Here is a 15497-nt window from a genome sequence, read left to right as displayed (position 1 = left end):
GTATAATATAGTGTCCCGCCCCATATAAATGGCATTGCAATTTTCCTTTATTAAAATTTCTCCTCACTCACTACTACCATTTCTATCACTGCTTGGAAACTATCATGCCTGTTTTGCCTATAATCATACTTACTTTTTGTACGTTACTATTATTGGTGTATATTTAGAATTTAGCAAGCAGAATAAATGGCATTTAATGAGATTAACACAGCAGATGTCTTCATTTTAGCAAGATCTAAGATTAGGAAAATAAAGTAACTTGTTCAAAGACACAAAATAACCTACCTTGATTTAAACTTAGGTTTTTCCAAAACTGAGTTCTGTCCCTTACACTCACAAACTTCAAAATACAATATTTAGATTACAATACTAACTAAATAATTAGCTAGCTACATGTGCTATTTATAGATTTTCTTCTAGCCAACTAATATATTTATCTTTTATTCTAATGCCTAGACATAAAAAAATTGGTAATGTCATGAATGATATTGATCCATGGATTCCATCTTCTATATGGTCATGAGTAACTTTAACGTCAACATTTTGAAGCCGTCATAAGTCCATCATCTCTTAGGATATCATATTGACAGGTGAGGATATAAGTTAATGGCAAATTTTGTAACTGGGAATCATTGACTGCCAAGGGTGATAACCTACTATCCAAATGGATATGAAGAGTTAAGTCTCCCAAGAATTGGTTCAGTACATATATGTTTTTATCTATATTTCTTGGGAAGGAGAGTACTCCAGCTAACCCACTTGAACAGATGTCTTGATTCATGAAGCATATGTTGTTTTTTTATTATTGCTTGGGGTATTCAATTTTAATTGCCATTTCCCTTGACAGAACCAGACCATGTTCATATTCTTGGTGAGATGGCATGAAGAAATCAACTATATGTAAGCCAAGGTAAAGTAAAGCTTGTGCCTTAATTTTATTGTTAAATTCTGGATCATTTGTAGCTGAAAAAAATAAAATATGAATGTGTCAAAGACTCATTCTATAAGAGTGAGAGAATTTATTCCAATCATATGAGCAATTATGATATAAATTGTTATAAAACTGATACAGTAACTAAAGATTATTTTAATAATATTTATACTTTATTTTAGGAGCATTAAAATGTGTCATCTCACTCTCATCGGTAAAGTTACAATACACATGCATATACACATGTTTATTCACATAATAAATATTCACACATGTTTATTCACATATGACCACCAAATAAAAATATGAGATTCCTAGGGAAGATGACAAGCTATCTATGTTTAAAAACAATTTTTACCTAAAGTAACCTAAATGAGAAGAAAGAATGAATATAATAAAATATCAATGCCCAAACTTACATATTAACTAAATTCAAAAGGAATTGAACCAAGTTATAGGAAATATTACTAATATATAGCTCACCTTTTGGAGAAAATAGTGTAGTATGATAGGAAAGAAGCAGAGTAATTTACGAAAATTTAAAGGGCAGGAACAGACATGGAACACCATATTTGGAGCTTTTCTTTCTTATCAGAGATAAGAGGCATCCTAAAGTCTCAGCTATAGGGTGAGAAGAGTCACCATACATATCTTTTTCTTTTAGTCTTACACACTATAAGAGAGAACCTACAATTAATCTCCCAGGAGATACAGAGCAGCCTCCATAATAACGACATCTGGACAAATGGATATACCTGTTCCCACTCCACATGAAAGTCTCAGTATCTGGAGGCTATTTCTTAAAGTAAACTCCTCACTAAAGTAGCTAATATATCAAATGAAGAGAATCAATTGAAATCCTAGCAGCACTTAATAAGAAGAAAGATTCTCGGCCAATCCCAAAAGTCACACTCAAGTAGGTGCCACGACTTCAAAAGGAAAATGAGAAAATCCCTCCCCAGTGCCCCCAAATAGATAATTATTTGCTTAATAACCTGGATCATCTCATAAGCTGAATGGAAGAAACAAATGTGACAACATAAAAAAAATGAGACAGAGAGATCCAACCCATTTCTTCTCAGGCTGGTAGCAGAAGTGATTCACAAGAAGAGTTAGCAGCTTCTGCTGGTTCTAAAGGTATGCATTCCCCCACTTAGGCTATTTTTGTTCTATTTAAAAATGGTTTTGGAAATAGGAATTATGTTTGCAGCAGTCCCCAAACTTTTTGGCACCAGGGACTGGTGCTCCTATGAGAATCTAATGCCTGATGATCTAAAGTGGAGCTGAGGCCATGATGCTAATGCTGGGCAGCTGCTGCAGATACAGATGAAGCTTCACTCGCTCACCTATCGCTCACCTCTTGCTATGTGACCCAGTCCCTAATAGGCCACGGACTAGTACCGGTCCATGGCCTGGGGTTGGGGACTCCTGATATATTAGACTAAATTAATTTTTCAAATATTAATTATTTGAACAGTTATTATTTAACTGCACTAGCAAGGGTTTTAACATAAAGCCATTTTTCTTTTTTCTTACAGTAGTGATTCTTCCATACAAGTATGACATGTGTCCCAAGTGTTATCTGATGAAACTCTACTAGATTTAAAACATGGATTACAGTGATCTCAAGTGCTTGGTAGGCTTTATAATTCACTAAGGAGGAAAACAAAGTCCTTGTCATATTAAATAGTAGTTCCTACATATTATTTTACTTTTCTTAAAATTGGTGACTAAATAACAGCCTTAGCATTATATTTTTAATCTCCCCTCAGTGCCTCTAAAGCCACATCTGTCAAAAGGTAATATTAAAAAAAAAAGGTTGTCTTTTTTATTTTCACCATTTTACAGTTTAAAATATAAGACAAGTTAAAATTGTAACTGAAATAAAATTATTCTGTGTTAGAATTATAGTGTGTGTATTATAAACATATATAACACATAAAACACATCTGTTGTGTCACAATTGCTGTCAAAGCACTCCCAGAACTATCACCTGAAATATAGATTCGTGCAGGGTCCACTCCATATTTTGTGAGAGTTTTATCCTGTAGAAAGAATTTGACCGCAGAAACGACATCTTCATGGGAAACAGGAAATTGATATTGAGAATGCATAAAGAGTTCAGGGAAATTAATGTTAAATACAATCAAAATGAGAATTTAGAAAAGAGTGGGGGTATAAAATGACACCACATAGGAAAATAGGAATATGAGAGTCAGTACTTGGACACCGTGTTAAAGATTTATTTTCCAACAGGGGGTGGATGTTACCAAAAAAATTAATAATAAGTCATATTACAAAGAGAAAATCAGAAAAGGGGAACATAGACAAGGAAATTGTGGTGAATAAGCAGAGAAGAAGCAACAAAAAAATCTAAATAGTAAAAAAATTCTTGAAGTATGGACAGAAAAAAAGGATATTTAAGAAGTAAGGTGGACAAAATTGGTTATTAAATGTGGAAAGTAAGGGACAATAAGTAATTGGCCATTGTGGATATTTACTGATAGAACATATGTGAGAAACATTTTCTTTGCTTGTTTTGTTGAGGTTGCTGTTTTTGTTATTGTTTTACTGAAACCATTGGAAGGTAGATGTGATTCTGTTTGGTCATGTTAAGCTTGAATTATCTGGGGGTCATCCAGGTATACTGTCACACTTAGTAGTTATATATATTGATCTGTAATTTAGGACTATTATTATAGTTGGAGATACAGCTCTGAAAGTCAGCAGTATGGGTGTGGGGGTAGAGTTGAAAAGTTTAAAGAACAAAATAAGACAGCATGTAGAGTCATAAACTAAAGAAAGGAATATTGAGAAACATAAACACTTGTAAAGTATAAAGATAGAGCCTGATTTTATATGTTTGTTCGTACTTGTTTTGTTTTAAATAGGGAGATGCTAATGCAAGAAAGGGGGAGAGGCAAAAGTTAGTCCAAAGAAATTCGTTTTAAAGAAACCAAGGGAGCAGAGTTTCAGTGAAGCAGAGGAGAGTGGTCATTCTCAAATTATACAGCTTAAAGAATTATTCAAAAGGGGAAAACAATGTTCAAAATGTACAGAAATGAGTCTGAAAAAGAAAAGAGAGTGATCAAGGACTACCTAGAGAGAGAGATTTTGGAACAAGAAAGATCAACGAAAAAGAGGTTGTAACATGTTTAGGAATCAATAGAAAAGACACTTATAGTTAGAAGAATGAAAGAGAAACACTAAAAAAAACAAATAATAGGAGAAAATATGATCCAAAGTAGAGAGATTAAACTTTGCTGAAAGGTAAAAATGCCTTTTACCTAGTACATAAGTGGAAAGAAGTAAAATTAAGGATTAATGTGGTGCTGATAAATTTTAAGGAAATATGAAATGCGGGGTGGTAGAGGGTTAGATGGAGGAATGGAGTGGTGCTGAATTATGAAACTGTATCTTTGATAGCTGAAGCGGGAAGAGCTGAGAGACTAGGAAAGAGTGCGGAAGGTTTAGAAGTGTCATTGAAGTGAAGGAGGAGAACCAACTACATACAAGAGACAGCATCTTAAGTCATGTTGAGGGCAGGTGGAACTACTCACCAGTGGTGTGAGTGTTAACCAGTGGGTCCTGCTGGCAGGCCTAGGTTTGGCTACTGCTTCCAGTGCTTGCTGAGAGTAGGACTTTGAACAAGTTGCTTAACCATTGTGTCCACCTCTTTACCTCTAAAACTGTGAAAATAATACTCATCCTAAAAATGTGCTTACTTAGTAAAATAAAAGTTGACCACCCACCTGATTACAGTAGCATTTGCAATTGTTTTGAAATGTTAACAGATCATGGAACCAAAATTCAGCATATAATGACTCAGGTGTAGGTTCTTTGAAGAAAAGAGTCTTATCATTTGCTTCTTATGTTTTCTGAGTGCAATTTCCTTTGTACTCTGTGTGGTGACTCTGTAGTACCAACAGTCTAAAAGCAACTGTGTGTCTGTGTGTGTGAGCGAGTACGTATGTATGTTTAAGTGTGCCTGAGCTTGTGTCTGTGTGCACTTTTGAGAGCTTGAGTGTGTGCATGGATTGCACATGTGTGTCTTATCTACTCCACTGCACCTCTTGGAATCATCTCTAAACATTAGATTGGAAAAGACTTTAAGAGAAGATCTGATTACTCAGTTCCATTTTATCTTTTTAAGTTCAAAATTATGTGTTGGATTCTAAGCCTCAACATGATAAATATTGTTGCATCACAGTCTAAATATAACATGTACTTGCTACTTGGAAGCTGCAAATAGTATCACTTCAGATTCAACATTTAAAATTTGTTCACTTCTGCTTTTCTGAACGGGTCATGTCATTTTGTAATTTCACACTTAAATTTTAAGTTTACTACTTGAACTTCCCATTTGACACAGTCAGTGTTACTTTGTTTGATAATAAAGGTTTTTTTTAATAAACAAACATCTCATCTAATATTTTTATGATATTAATTGCCAATAAGTACATGAAGAAATATGTCTGAACCATGACTGATATAATCTATTTCTCTGCTTAGATACATACACATACTCACAAATATAAATATCAACAAAAGTTCTTCCAATTATAAATATATATATATATCCACAATATATATATTTGAATATAAATATATATAATGTACACACACACACACACACACACACACACACACACACACACACACACACTGCTTATATAAAATGGACTTACTACAACTTCCCAAAACAAACACACCACTGTGAATAAAAATTACAGCTTATCTCTGGCTTTTTGACTTCCTCTTTGGAAAGTGCAAACATGCTGGAATGTCACTAAAGGTTGTATCTGTCACTGTAACATTTTCATCTGAAATTGGTTGTGTATAGTTCATTTTCACTAATGTGGAAAATAATTCATCATATCTTATAAGACCCGTATTTTCCAATAACATAGTCTGTTAAAACAAAACAAAATTTAAAACATTAAACATTTTGATTTTTAGTAACAACAAATGCATAAAAGGCGTAATCAAAAAGGAAAAATAAATAACATGATAATACTATAGAGATCTTATTGCACATTGTAACACATGTATCATTGTTGCTTCTAGACACATCTCAAGTATATAGTGTATTAGAATAAGAACAATCTCATTTAAATGTCACCAATTTACTGGCAGATTATTTTACATTGGTCTACTTATTTTTAAATGTAAACTTCTACCTGAAAAATTATCTGAGAAGTAACAAATTTTATACTTCTTTGTAAGCATATTCTCAATATTTTTGTTTTATTTCATTGGTCATTTAATTTAATTTAAAATTTTAGAAAGCCTCTGAATAATCACATTACTAATAAAGGTATTTCCATTTTTTCAACTACGAATAGGTTCCTTTTTGTTACAAAAAAAGAAATTTGGAGAAAAAAACGCTATTTTTAATTTTATGCTATTAAAATAAATCTCTAGTATTTTTGGTAAGTTTTCTAACATTTTTGTAATGTTTCACTAAATAGTTCATATAAAAGGAATTTTTATTGTGTGGGCAAAGAATATTACAAAGCATTTATTATTATAGCTATCTGAAGTTGCTAAAATGTTACCAGCTTTTAAAAATCACCTAATTTATCCGCTTTAACAATGAGGATACTGAGACTTAGAAAGTTCAAGTTATTGACCAAACTTAGCTAGCAATTAGAAAAGCAAGATTTAAATTTATTTTTCTAGACCAGAATTATATGCACTACATATACTCCTCTACATATAAATAATTGCTAAATTATGTTTTAAAAATAGCCTACAAGAAATTAAAGGAAAGAGAGATTATCAAGTACTAGAGTAATCGGAAAATGTTCTGTGATAGGAAGAACTTGACTTTGAACCTTAAAAATGACAGTTGAATGAGAAATAGTGATGAGAAGCGACACGCTGGTTGACATGATATGGTCTAGAAGCAGCCATTTTGACACACTGACACTTTAAGTAGTTTTAAAAAGTATCATTAAGCTTTCAACTTAAAACACATACACACATAATAAAATGTATATATATATACACACACACATAATTTTTTCAAGCATTTGTAAAGCAGACAACCACATCCAATTACAAAGATAAGCTTGGAAATAGGCAAGGTCAGAGAGATAATAGCATTTTCTGTGTTGTAGACAACTGTTGCCTTTAAAAGCTAAGCAGACATAAATATACTTTCTATTGGTACCAATGTCCTAGTCCACTTTAGGGAACTACCATCTCCCACTGGTTGAAGTCTTTCACGGGCCAGTTGATCAAGGGGAAAACCACTCCTTAGTTAAGAGGTGAGAATGTAACCCCAAGGCAGGCTGAGTGCACTCTCCCTGCAATTGGATTTTAAGCAGAAAAACAAAGAATAGGAGCAGTTAGAGATGAATTATCCCCATACTAGCATCTTGCAGAGATTTATTTCTAGCTCCTGACTTGTCTAATGTTGTGACTTCTTTGGCGACTAGGATTTCAACTTTCCTCCAATTCTATAGGCTTCCAAAATCTTACAAAACTTGCTTATTTAAAAAAAATTATTATAATTATCACAATCACTATTAGTATTTTCTTAAATTAGCCATAATCATAGTCACTTTCTTTTCTTATTTACTAGCGAAACAACAACAATAAAAACCCAAAACAAAACCCAACTCTGTATGTTACAGTCAGGTCTCAGGAGAGGTTGAGACTTGGAGAGGGGTTTGGTGGTAGACCGGGGGGATCCATTTTGTGCATTACTGGTAACGAAAGAGTGTCGTTTAAAAAAAATGATGTTATTTTCATCTAGGATATTGGCACCAATAGATTAAAATGTCATCAAAAAGAACTGTCATCCAAAATATTAGAAATTTGCTACAAGAGTGGTTTTCAGGGACTCTCACCACACACACACACAAAAGGTAACTGTGAGGAGATGGATATACTAATTAGCTTGACTATAGTAATCATTTGCTATGCACATGCATATTAAAATAATCATGTATACCTTAAATACATATAATTTTTATTAAAAAGGATTTTTTTTATTTCCTATGATTTGGCAATTTTTTGATATTCTGTTGTTGATTCTTAGTTTAATTATATTATAGTCAGAGAACATATTTTCTGTGATTTCTTTTAAATTTACTTGGTTTTATGGCTCAGAATATGGTATATCTTAGTAAAAATTCCATATGCATTTGAAAGAAATTTATATTCTGCTATTGTTATGAATAGTATTCTATAAATATCAATTAAATGAAATTGTCCAGATTTTTTAGAACTTTAATAATTTTTTCTCTATGTTTCTATCAATTACCAAATGAGAAGTATTGACATTCGAAATTATGTGGATTATCTATTTCTCTATTCAATTTCATAAGTTTTGCCTCATATATTTTAGAGCCCTGTTAAGTAATATTTATACTGTCTTGGTGAATTGATTTTTATAATTATGTAATATGTCTTTATCCCTCATCACTCATTACTTGTCTATTTTTTATTTTGTTGCTTGTGATTTCAGTATAATCTTCAAAAAAATCATTACTAAGGTCAAGGAAGTTTTCTCTTAGATTTTATTCCAGAAGTTTTTATGGTTTCTGGTCTTACATTTAAGTTGTAATCCATTTTGAGTTGATTTTGCATATGGTGGAGGATAGGAGTCCAGTTTCATTCTTTTGCATATGGATATCAAGTTTTTCCATTTGTTGAAAAAACTATTCTTTCCCATTGTGTGTTCTTGCTGTCTTTGTCAAAAATTATTACACCATATATGCCATGATTATTTCTGTGCTCTCTATTTTGTTTCATTGATCTATATGTCTGTTTTATGCCAATACCATACTGTTTTGATCATTGTAGCTTTGTAATACAGTTTGAAATCAGAAAGTATGCTACCTCCAACTCTGTTCTTTCTCAAGATTGTTTTGGCTATTCAGAATCTTATGTGGTTCCATGTGAATTTTAGAATTGTTTGTTCTACTGTTGTAAAAAATTCCTTTGGAATTTTGATAGATATTGCAGAAAATTTGTATACCACTTTGGGAATTATGGACATTTTAACAATACTAAATTTTCCAATTCATTAACACAGGTTGTCCTTCCATTTACTTGTGTCTCCTTCAATTTTTTTCACCGATGTTTTGAGATTTTCAGTGTAAAAACAAATTCTAACTTACGTGTCATAGACAAATTTTCAGGGAAAATTAGAGAATAATTTTACCTGAGCAAAAATAAAAATACAACATGTCCAAATTTGTGTTATGTAGCAAAAAACTGCATGAGAAAAACTTGTAAAATTAAATTACATTAAAAAGTAAGAAAGGTCTCAAATTAACATTAAAGCTTCTATCTTCATAAATTAGAAGAGGAGCAAAGAAAATTCAAAGAAAGTAGAAGAGAGAAAATAGTAATGATAGAAACAGAATTCAACAAAATTAAAACGAAACAAAAATAAATAAAGAAAAAAGACACAAAAGTCAGTTATTTTTAAAGAATAAATTTGATAAATCTTTATAAAGAATGACCAAAAAAAGAGAAGACTGAAATTTAAAAATATATGAAGAGTAAAGCAAGAGATATCATTATATACTTTATAGAAATTTAAAATATAATAAGGAATACTAAAAACTTTTATGCCCATAAATTCTACAACTTAGATAAAATCTACAAATTTCTTAAAGACTACAACTTACTCAAAAAAATAATAATCTGAATTGTCCATATCTATTTTAAAATTGTATTTGCAATTGAAAAAATTCCCCCCAAAACAATAAATTTAATAAAATAAAAAATTTTTTAAAAACTTCTGGAAAAAAAACTTGAGGTCCATTAATTTCATTAGCAAATTATACTAAACATTAAGGAAAAAAATACCAATTTTACACAATACTTACCTGAAAATAGAAGACATGGCAATATTTTCTAATTCATTTAACTGGCTTGGCATTATCCTGTTACTGAAATCAGAAAGACATTACGAAGAAAGAAAATTACAAATCAATAAAGAAGCAAAAAATTCCAACAAAATATTAAGTCAAATTCGATAATATAAAAAAGATAATTTATCACAATCAATATCAAAATTTATATGTTAAAATGTCATTAAGGAAATACAAAGGCATATCATAATGTGATAGTTCTTCATGTTTATTAGAATGACATTTTAAAGAAAAGCCAAAAATAATAAATGCTGGTAGAGATGCAGGACAGCTAGAACTTTTACATATTGCTGGTGTAAATGCAAAATGGCACAAACTCTTTGGAAAATTGGTAGTTTCCTACCAAATATACACTTATAATATGACCCAGCATATCTAGTTCTAGATATCTACCCAACAGAGATTAGAATTATTTCACACAAAATCCTATATATTAATGATATAGCAGCTTTTTTTATATCCACTCCAAAATGGAAACAACCCAAATAACTTTCAACTGTTTATTGTGGACAAACTGTGATACATCAATATAATGAAATACTACATAGTTTTGAAAATGATTTAACTCTTGATACTCTCAATGACATGGATTACTCTCAAATGCATTATGCTGAGTGAAATGTATTAAGCTAGACTCAAAAGTCTACATGCAGTATGAATCCATTTATATGATATAATGGAAAGGGCAAACTTTGAGGACATAAAGCATCAGTGGTTACCAGGTTTTAGGGGCAGCAAGTATTTAATAAAAATGGCAGCATGAAGGTGATTTTGAGGAGTTATATTTTCATATTTTGATTTTGCTGATTACTTGAATCGATATATACGTTAAATCTCATAGAACTGTATAACCAAAAGAATGAATTTTACTGTACACAAAGTTTAAATTAAATTTAAAATTTGGCACAATGATAAAAAAAATCAAAGTCTGAATCTAGACTGTCTGGGTTTGATTCCCTGTTCTATAAATTATTAACTCTAAGTCTTTGGTTTGCTTTTTCCCTGTGCTTCATTTTCTTCATCTATAAAATGACAATAATAATAGTGACTTCTTCAAAGTGCAATTGTAAACATTAAATAATATTTTTAAGGAAATTAAAGTAGTGCAGGATGCATTGTAAGTGTTAATAACTTTTAGCTTTTATCATTATTAATATATATTGAAATATTTTGAATATTTTTATTGCTAGTTGAAGATAATCATAGTGAAAAATCTTTCAATTTAGTAAACATATCATTTTAAAATGGCATTTTATAGATTTGGATCCTCATCTCTCATAACTTCTGTCATGGAGTAGATGCTGACTACCTCTACTGAATGATAACCAGTTACCATTTTAGACATTACTATTATTTTGAAACACATGTCCTATTCTTGTAGTAATGCTGCAACATGTTGATTAGACTTCTAACTTTACAGTTGAAAACACTGAGCCACTAAGTAAACTCTTTAAGATCTGATCGGCTTTCAAGCTCATGCTTTCTTCTACTTGGTGCTGTCTATAATTTGAATGTGTAACTGCATAGTCTTAAATTTTTTCCATATCATTTTATCCAGCACTGTGATGTTTCCTGATGTATATTTTTTAAAAATAACATCTTTGGGAATCACTTGAGTCACTGTAATTCAGTCATGACATTAATAAAATGGTTACCCCTGGAACAAGTAGAAGCTGATCAATTACTAGTATTATCTATCTCTCTATCTATCTATCTATCTATCTATCTATCTATCTATCTATCTCTCTATCATCTATCTAATCTATCATCTCTCTATCATCTATTCTTCTATCATCATCATTTATCATCTAAAATACACATATAAGCAAATAGATGAAGTCAGTTCTATTTCAGATATGCAGTGTCTTAATTCTGTTTGGCATTTGATAAAAAGTTGAATTCTCCAGTTGCACGTTTTCAGAATGTGTTGTGGTAAGGAAATAAGCATTAGTTACTTTGAAGTTTAAGGATATATGAGCTATTCAAGAAGATAAGATAGGAATTTCTCTGTAGGGCTGACACTTGCTCATGAACGTTTTCCTCTATTGTCCAGTGAATGAAAAGGTGAAGCATTAGTATTAAAAGAGAAAAGCATGAGATGCCTCAGGTATCTCATGTAGTTTGACAGATCTGTCATCTGTGCTGGGTAGCATACTAAGCAGCATCTTTTCATATACCAGGCATTGCTTTCTCTGATCATTTATGGTCTGTCGATGCATGCTTCCTAAAACTTCCTATTATCACTATCATCCATAAGGGCTCAAGATAGCAGCTTTTTTTTTTTTGACAGGGGAGCATTATATTTTCAGCAAGGTAGAACTTGGTTCAAATTCTGGCCTTGTCACAAATATCTCTAAAATCCAGCAACATAAGATTGAAGATAAACAAAAGCAGTGGTTTTCAAAGTGTTGTCTTAGAATCCTTGTGGATCTCTGAGACATGTTTAATAAGTGTGCATAATACTATGATATTTCCTGCCTTTTATTTTTACTCTAAAATTCTCTCATGATTATGCAGTGGAGTTTTCTAGAGGTTACATGACATGTGATATTGCAACAGATTAAATGCAAAAGCATATATGAGAATCTAGCTGTCTTCCATAGAGACATTGAAGAGATTTGCAAAAATGGAAGATATTGCCACTATTAACTAATTTTTGTTGTCTTAAAAAATACATTTAGTGTTGATAAAATATGTTATTTTAATTAACCTTTAGTAAGTATATTATTATCATCATTCTATTAAGTGAATGATTTTCTAATGAGGTCAGTTTCTAATGCAGTAAATATTGATAAATATTACCCATATCGAAAAAGCAATTTGAGGTCTGAATAACTTAAAGAGTATAAAGAGTTTCTGAGACCAAAAAGTTTGAAAACACTGAGAAAGAGAAAGACATTAAAACAGTAAAGATACTAAATATACATCAAAATATAAATATATAATATATACATGTAAATATTAAGAGAATGTATGAACTAAGATTCCTCAGAAATGTCAAATATAAGGTGTTTAACAAATCCCCAAATTTTTCACTTAGACAACACCATTCTGATCGCAATATACAATCTATTTGTGTTTAGATATAGACTCTTATCAGCAAGAATTTACTTTGCTTTGTACAGATTCAAATAAGTTTGTTAATGATTACACTAAACATTAATTTGACATTATTTAAATTAATAATATTTAATATTATTAAAATATTAATATTATTTGGTTGATTTATCCTAAAAGAAAATCAAAGTCTCTTTCAAAGTATTAATTGAAAGAAAATTTACATGTACTTGTAACAAGCCATCCCAATTTCTTGGAAAAAACATTACCATAAGTGAAGTAGTTTTCATAAAAGCATCCAAGGCCCCTACTTTCCAGAGTTCTTCAATGTTTTCTGGTATTGGTCTATGAATATAATAAGCAATGGCAATATAAGCCAGTCCAAAGCACAGAGTTTTGCACCCAATGATATTCTTTTCATAATTTCTGTACAGTAATGATTTAATGTCACCCAGTATTTACTGAATGCTAAGTGGTAGATCAAAAGTAGATGACAAACTCTCTCAAGTAATATGACCATTTTGACAATAATGACCTAACATTCAGTTTCAAGATAAGCAGTGACCACAGCAGGTGGTTCAACAATTATATACTCTATCTGAAACACAGTTCACAATACAGCCTAGCAAGTATGCAAACAATTCAAAATGTTGGCAGAAGTTCTTCCACCCTGTGACACTATCATCATCCCAGAACAATAAATTTTGTTAAAGAGTCTCAGCAGAGCACTAGATAAACCAAGCAGTCTCTCCCATTAGTATTTTGTAAAGATTAGTGAGAAGAGGTTAAAAAAATTGTTCAGGTAATATTTATTCAACCTCAAGGCTAATATCTTTGGCATATATCAGTAACAAAATTAAAATTCACTGTGATCAACTGAACTTTAGACAAAAGGAGAGGAACTTGGTGTTATTGTCCAAGTTCCAGAATTAATTAATCCAGTCCAGAATATTTATGAAGTATTTACCTTATGTTAAACATGAAAATTTTCAATCTATGTAGTTATGTAATCTTGAAAAAAGTATTTATTGTATGCCTTATATCAGGCATGCATATTACTAATGTGAAAAATGGTACGAAATTGAGTGAAACATGATATTTGTCTATTCGTTTGCAGTGCTTTATCTCTCTGATTTACATTTTCTTAAACAATTTTTGGAAATTTTGTTATAGAATAGTTTCTCCACTCATTTTGCAACAGAAGTTGTTACTATAATTGATGTATCATCTCCATGCCATAATTTCTTACTGTAACCCTTACTGATAGGAAAAAACTTCATTCTTTAAAATAACTGAGGAATAAGAACCACATGGGTGGAAGAGTAGAAGAAGGCTGAAAATAAGCTGAATATGCACAGTCCAATATGTATATATGAGTCAACATTTTGAAATACCTATTTAATTTTGCATGCTTTTCTTTCCCCATCTTCTCTGATTTACATGAAACTTTATTAGACCTGCCCTTCTCATCTAGATGGCAAGGCTCTTCTTATCTTAATTTCTCAAGGACAGGGTGTACCATTAGAAAATAAAAAATAATTTACAAATTCTTCCTACCTTTGCATTTTGAAATTTAAGTTCTTATGTTAATAGAAAGAACTCTTGATAAAGACATGAAATTATATTATTGATTGAGATATGGAAGAGCTTCAAATGCAGAAATATTTCTCCTTGATTGATGATTCTTCCTCATGGGACTTTTACATATGGAATAGTGGTGAGGCAGGCAAGTAGCCATATTGAAAGCAGAGAAAGAAGAGGATCATAGAAAGAAAAAAATGAAGATAAAATCAAATGTTTTTCTTCTAATTCTTAATTGATCTAATAGATAACTATTCAAATTAATAAGAGCAATAATATATTAAATCATTATAACATATGGATAAGTGAAATTAATAGGAAGGAGTAATTGAGAACACTGTGTTATAAGGTACCTGTAGTAACAGTGAAGTGATATAGCATTATTTGAAAGTAGACGCAAACAGTTGTAAATATACATTCCAAATCTTAGTGCAACTACTAAAAATTTTTTTAAAGAAGTATGATTGATATGCTAAGAGAAGAGAGAAAAAGGAATAATATAAGATGCTCAGTTAAAACCAGAGAAGGCAGAAAAGAGGGAAGAACACAAGAAACAAAGAAAAGTGCAATGAATAACAAATAATTGCAAACATGGCAGAAATAGGTAATATAACTAAATTAATAATCACTTTACTGCGAATGGTCTAAATAACAAATTAAAAGACAGGTGTCAGGGTGAGTAAACAAACAAACTCAATTATATGTTGTCTACAAGCAACCACTTTAATTGTAAAGACACAGATAGATTCAAAGTAAAGGGATAGAGATACGCCATACTAATAGTGATCAAAAGAAACATGTATTCACTGTGTTAATTTTATACAAAATAGATTTCAGAACAAGAAAACTTATCAGGGATAAAGAGAGGCATTACATAGTGATTAAAGGGTCAGTTTCCAAGAAGACCATCACAATTGTGTACATGTATGGACCTAACAACAGAACATCAAAATATGTTATGCAAAAGATGATAGAGTTGCACAGTTAAATAGACAAATTAACTGCTATAATTAAAGACCACAACACCTCTCTGT

General features: G+C 31.1%; 1 protein-coding gene across 1 annotated transcript; it reads right to left on the bottom strand.

Annotated features, from left to right (window-relative positions):
- Positions 1-402: 402 nt before the first annotated feature.
- LOC120596621 (arylacetamide deacetylase-like 2) lies at positions 403-14308 on the bottom strand. Its single transcript, XM_039855116.1, is given in 8 exon segments — positions 403-553; positions 555-665; positions 667-820; positions 823-963; positions 2877-3035; positions 5620-5842; positions 13152-13308; positions 14277-14308. Coding segments are annotated over 8 exon segments (1128 nt in total).
- Positions 14309-15497: the final 1189 nt, after the last annotated feature.

The sequence above is a fragment of the Pteropus medius genome, unplaced genomic scaffold (assembly GCF_902729225.1).
Source record: "Pteropus medius unplaced genomic scaffold, Ma_sr-lr_union100, whole genome shotgun sequence".
Lineage (NCBI taxonomy): Eukaryota > Metazoa > Chordata > Mammalia > Chiroptera > Pteropodidae > Pteropus > Pteropus medius.
Note: the sequence above shows the minus strand (reverse complement) of the source record. Positions and strands in the feature narration are given on the sequence as shown.